The sequence below is a fragment of the Nicotiana sylvestris genome, chromosome 1 (assembly GCF_000393655.2).
Source record: "Nicotiana sylvestris chromosome 1, ASM39365v2, whole genome shotgun sequence".
Lineage (NCBI taxonomy): Eukaryota > Viridiplantae > Streptophyta > Magnoliopsida > Solanales > Solanaceae > Nicotiana > Nicotiana sylvestris.
The window spans coordinates 17,956,109-17,962,523 of NC_091057.1; the positions used below are offsets into that span (position 1 = coordinate 17,956,109).

Consider the following 6,415-nt stretch of genomic DNA (forward strand, 5'->3'; position numbering starts at 1 on the left):
CCCCAAAAATAGATTAGTTTCTCTTTTTTCTTTTCTTTGCAAGAGCCCCTTGCGGGTGTTGTAAATATGTTTTGTACAACACCCCTTATGAATATAAAGTATCTTTTCTCTCTATCCTCAACTTGTATTGAATTTTATTTTGTTTTCATTTCCGAAAGATTTCGATAATTCAAACAATCAGTGCGAGTATTGATTTGGGCTCAGAACATAATAAACCCTTAGGTTTTTATTGATCAATATAATACCCCTTAAGGTTTTGTTAATCCTCGAGCTAAGCTTAAATCAATTCGATGTGAGCTTGAAATAATGGGACTCTTGAGTCTGAGTTGAGTGAGAGTGAGGTCTCGAACTCTATATATTTTGGCCCTTAAGCTCTTTTAAGTTGGAACTTAGGCTCTTTAGGTTGGGCCGATTCGGCCTTTAAAGTGTCTATACTTTTTACCTCTTTTCGGCTAAAAGACTTAGTAAAAATTGTATGCCTTAGCATGTGTTTTTTGTACCTGTTGGGTTTTTTGAGGGTTCGACGTATCGGAACCTTATTAGTAACTTGTTTGTATAATAATAATCAAATACCTCTTGAGGTTTTTCCGAAGGCTGATGTTTATCGAAGCCTTTGGATTATTCTAGGGCTGAATTTATCGAAGCCTTTAGATTTTTCGAGGGCTGAATTTAATGAAGCCCTTTATATTTTGCTTTTGCCAAGGGTAGCTTGATTTAATCGATTTTTCAATGTTTGAATGCCTTTAATTTATAGCATAGTTCAGACATCTCCAAGTCCCATTATTTTGGCTGTAGCCTTCGAGTATGTCACTTGGACCTGTTTCCCGATAACCTTTCGAACTTGTCCAAAAAGTTAGTCCTCGAGTATATTGGCCTTGGCCTTGGCCTTTGTTTCAAGGGGGTGCCTCTTCGAGGTCTTATGAGTCCGAGTTTACGATGACTCAGATGTGATGACTGCCGATGACAATCCCCGAGTATTTCAGGGTGTATTTGTGTTTTGGCTCTTGAGCCGCTTCCCGTAGGATTGTAAATGTAGAGCTCGTATAATAGTAAACTTCTTTGAGACACGAAGTGTTTTTGAAATAACCAGAATGCTTCTTAAATAATTGATACACGCGTTACATGTTTTGTCATCTCGGCTCGACTATTCTATATGGACACGGTTCATTTGACCGTTTAGCCCATTATAAAGTTCTCCTATCGAGACCCTCTTAGGCGTAAAGTATTTTCCTCAAAAATATAACCTCCGAGGGTGATGCCCCCCAGTATTCGAGGTTGATTGAAAAGAAGCCTTGGATACTATTGAGTTCTCCTTAGGTAGCACATAATTGTTGCCTTGTTAAAAACCTTGCCGGTAAAACCCATTTGGGACCGATCTAAGGGAAAAAGAGTGCAACGCATGCTTTAAAACCTAAGGCCTTCGTGTAAAAAAGGGTTTCTTCGAGATCGCGTGCCTTCGATAGCTTCCATCAAAAATCTGTAATAAGTTAGTTTTAAACTCAAATGGACAAAAATGATAAAGTCATACCTTAGCAGTAGTATCGTTTGAGTACTGATATGTTCCAATTATTTGGCAGTTATTCACCTCCCATTGTGCTAAGTTTGTAAGATCCTTTACAGACAACTTTGAGGACTCGGTACGGTCCTTCCCAGTTTGAACCTAGTTTCCCTTCATTAGGGTCTCGAGTATTGAGGGTGACCTTTCGTAGAACTAAGTCCCCGATTCCAAAGTGTCGAAGGTTGGTCCTTCTATTGTAGTATCTTTCGATCATTTGCTTCTGCGCGGCTATTCGAACAAATGTTGCTTCTCGCTTTGAATCTAATAACTCGAGGCTAGCATTCATGGCCTCGTGATTTGACTCCTCCAATGCATGTCAAAACCTGACGTTGGGCTCTCCAACCTCAACGAGGATGAGGGCCTTGGAGCCATAAACTAAAGAGAATGGAGCAGCCCTTGTGCTGGTCTTCAATGTTGTTCGATATGCCCAAAGGACCTCGGGTAGGACTTCTCTCCATTTCCCTTTTTGCATTGTCCAGTCTTTTCTTCAAGTTTTGAATGATAGTTTTATTTGTTGACTCGGCATATCCGTTTTTAGTTGGATGGTATGGTGTCGATAAGATTCTCTTTATTTTATGTGCCTCGAGGAACTCTATCATCTTGCTGCTGGTGAATTGTTTTCCATTGTCACATACAATCTCGGTAGGTATCCCGAATCCCGAACCGCCATATGATGTGGTCCCAAATGAAGTCAATAACCTTTTTTTTTCTCGGACCTTCTCGAAGGCCTGTGCTTCTACCCACTTAGAAAAATAATTAGTCATAAACAAAATGAATTTAACCTTACCTGGGGCCGTTGGTAGGGGACCGACTATATCCATTCCCTATTTCATGAAAGACCACGGGGATAAGACCGAATGGAGTTGTTCTCTGGGCTGATGGATCATCGGTGCAAATCGTTGACACTTATCACATCTTTTGACAAATTCCTTAGTATCTTTTTCCATGCTATCCCAGTAGTAACCTACTCTGATAATTTTACGAAAAAAAGATTCAGCACTGGAATGGTTCCCACAAGTGCCTTCATGGACTTCTCGTAGAACATAATCGGTGTCCCCTGGCCCCAAGCATACTGCCAACGGTCCATCGAATGTTCTTCGGTACAATGTTCCATCTTCATCTAGTGCAAACCTAGCAGCCTTGGCTCGTAGGGCCCTCGTTTCTTTGTGGTTCGACGGGAGTTTTCCATTCTTCAAATAGTCGATATACTTATTCCTCCAGTCCCACGTTAAACTCGTTGAATTTATCTTGGCATGACCCGCTTCAACCACAGACCTCGATAATTGGAAGACAGTCCCCAGGATAATGTCATATTCTTCGATTAAGGATCCCGGATTAGCAAGTGCATCGGCCTTGCTATTTTGCTCTCGAGGCACATGATCTAGAGTGCACTCCTTGAAGCGGTGCAAAGTTACCTGTAGCTTATCCAAGTACCGTTGCATTTTATCCTCTCGAACCTCGAAACTTTTGTTTACTTGGTTCACCACCAATATGGAATTGCACTTGGCTTCGCTGACTTCTGCTACCAAGCTTTTAGCTAGCTCGAGACCTACAATCATAGCCTCATACTCGACCTCATTGTTAGTTAATCTTGGAGTTTTGATAGATTGCCTAATGGTATCACCCGTAGGTGGCTTCAAGACAATGCCGAGCCCGGAACCCTACACATTTGAGGCACCGTCCATGAAAAGGGTACATACCCCCGATGTTGTACTCGAGCTTAGAAGGAGTTCTTTCTCCACTTCGGGTACGAGGGTCAACGTAAAATCGGCCATGAATTCATCTAGGATTTGAGACTTGATGTCACGACCCCAAACCCCGGCCGTGATGGTGCCCAACATAATGCTAGGCAAGCCCGACTAATTAACATCTCACAATCTCTTTCTTTATAATTCAATACCAATTTTCGGGATTTAATACCAATTTGATATAAATAGAAGTATGAATTTTAACAGATAAAATGTGCGGAAACCATAATCATGAAAAATCTCTATAAAATAGCTCATTGATCTGGTGTCAAAAGTCTGAGCCTCTAATACAAGGTTTCAACAATCTAATACAAAAATATGTCTAAAATGCAGAATAATAAGTGGAAATAGAAGGAGAAATCGGGTCTGCGAATGCCATGCAGCTACCTCGATAACTCCCATGAAATTAGAACGGCAGGAAAGCTCGCTCTATGCCTCAGGAATACCTGTACCTGCATACGTGGTGCAGGGAGTAATGTGAGTACTCCGACCCAGTGAGTAATAACAATAAATAATGGCTAATAGTATGAAATCACGTAAAGGCACTAAGCAGTTCTTTATCAAAACAGTAAAATCATTTAAGTAGCACTGAATGAGGAAGTCATGTGAAATTCTTTAAACCAGGTAAAACAGATACAATCAATATAAATCAGCTCCTCAAGCATTTCAGTTCATTTATTCGTTCTTATCCTCAGTTCTCAATTCATATACTTCTCACGATAACTGAATCAATAAATATATATACTGTTGCGGCATGCAGCCTGATCCATATATCGCTGTGGCGTACAGCCCGATCCATAATATTAATAGTCGACTGCGCTCACTGGGGGTGTGCAGACTTTAGGGGGCTCCTTCAACCCAAGCGCTATATAATTGCTGCGGCGTGCAGCCCGATCCATATAAGTAATTGCTACGGCGTGCAGCCCGATCCATAATATGTATAATATATATTTGTTGCGGCGTGCAGCCCGATCCATATCATATAAAATATCCTCACTATTGGGTCCTCGACCCCTCTCAGTCATTTAAAAATCATAGCCTCTCGGGCATAATGTACGGTCGGGATCTCAACCTTCATATCTCTTTCTATTTATGATTAACATTTCAAAAATCTGGTTCATATCATTCTTAAACAATTGGAAACATGACTGAGGATATAAATTCTTTAACAAAATAAGTGAGGAAAACCAGTAAAAATTCCCCTAAGGGTTCTACAGGTCGGCACAAGGCCCCAAGCATGGCAGCAAGCCCAATTCACAATAATAAAGTATATGTCTCAATCAAAAATGTAGTAAAATATCATTCGGGATGGACCAAGTCACAATCCCCATAGCATTGAACCCCACGCTCGTCACACAACATGTATCTCAACTTAGTATAGCACTACGTTGTGCAAATCCGGGGTTTCAAACCCTCAGGACATCATTTAAAATCATTACTCACCTCAAATTGGCCAAAACTCTAGCTCGCTATACCCTTGCCTCTCAAATTAGCCTCCACGCGCATCGAATCTATCCAAAATCCGAACGAATAGGTCACAATATGCTAAGGGAACATAGCCCAAGCGAAAACATTCGAAAAATATCAAAAATCCCGAAATTAGCAAAACCCGAGCACCGAACCCACGTCTCGGAATCGGGTAAAATTTACATTTTCAGAATCCTCATACCCTCACGAGTCTAACCATACCAAAATTATCCAATTCCGATATCATTTGGTCTTTCAAATCATCATTTTACATTTTTGAAAGGTTTCACAATTTTCTTCCCAAATTCCATCCCAAATCACGAATTAAATGATGAATTCAGTGATAGATTCATGTATTCTAGCCAATATGAGTTAAAATCACTAGCCTCGATGAATTTCTTGAAAAACCTTCAAACAATCGCCAAAATCCGAGCTCTCTAGGTCAAAATATTAAATAAAACCCAAAATATCATATTTATAGGGTACCCCTCAGGTTCCAGCCTCCGCGGGCTGCACCAAAACGACTGCGGTCCGTGCAAGTCAGTGCGGTCCGCACAAAAATGACCGCGGCCGCACAGCTTTTCTCTGCAATGATAGGCTTTAGTATTTTAGCCATAACTTTTTCTACAGATATCCAAATTGCAATATCTATACCTTTATGGAAACTAGACACAAAGGGCTACCACTTTTATTTTTAAATCATCTCAAAATTCCTTGTAGATCAAAAGATATGAGATTTTGAAGTTGGACCGACGACCTGTGGATCTTTATGACCGTGGCCGCGGTCACTTTTACGCGCCCAGCACTAAGCCAGCGCGCCCAGCGCTAAAAATTCTTCCCCCATCTATTTTCTAAGTTCCGAAATGTCCGTACTCGCTCAAAGCTCACCCGAAACACACCCGGAGCTATCAGACCTCAACCCAAACATACCAATCCCATAACATCATTAACACCTAGTCGAGCTTTTGAATCACTCAAAACAACATCAAAATACCAAATCAACTTCGGATTCAAGCTTAAGAACTTAGAAATTTCAAATTCCACAAACAACGCCGAAATATATCAAATCAGGTCCGATTGACCCCAAATTTTGCATACAAGTCATAAATGACATAACAAAGTTACTGCAACTCTCAGAATTTCATTCCGACCTTTATATCAAAATCTCACCTATCAACCGGAAATCGCCAAAATCTCAATTTCGTCAATCCAAGCCTAAACCTTCCACGGTCTTCCAAAATGCATTCCGACCACGCTCCTAAGTCCCAAATCACCTAACGGAGCTAACCAAATTATAAAAATTCTCATCCGAGATCAAATACATATAAGTCAAATTTTGGTCAAACCTTTCAAATTTAAGGCTTCAAACTGAGAACTGTTCTTCCAAATTGATTCAGATTACCCTGAAAATCAAAACCAACGATTTACATAAGGCATAATGTATACACGGGGCAAGTCATGCCCGAAGGCTGGTGATCAAAGTGTAAAAGTTCAAAACGACCGGTCGGGTCCTTACATCCTCCCCCACTTAAACACACGTTCGTCCTTGAACGTGCCCAGAGTTGTTCTAGAAGCCAACCAATAGCTGAATAACTTTACCATGCATATGCCTGGGGTGATCCCACGTCACCCTATCTCATAT

General features: G+C 40.8%; 1 protein-coding gene across 1 annotated transcript; it reads right to left on the reverse strand.

The window, feature by feature from the left end:
• Positions 1 to 2,382: 2,382 nt before the first annotated feature.
• Positions 2,383 to 3,117, reverse strand: LOC138891109 (uncharacterized). Its single transcript, XM_070174085.1, has one exon. The coding sequence runs from the start codon at positions 3,115 to 3,117 to the stop codon at positions 2,383 to 2,385; it is 735 nt and encodes a 244-aa protein (XP_070030186.1).
• Positions 3,118 to 6,415: the final 3,298 nt, after the last annotated feature.

Excerpts from the sequence above, each read along its gene's own strand:
- LOC138891109 (XM_070174085.1), bottom strand. The coding sequence starts at position 3,117 with ATGATTGTAGGTCTCGAGCTAGCTAAAAGCTTGGTAGCAGAAGTCAGC.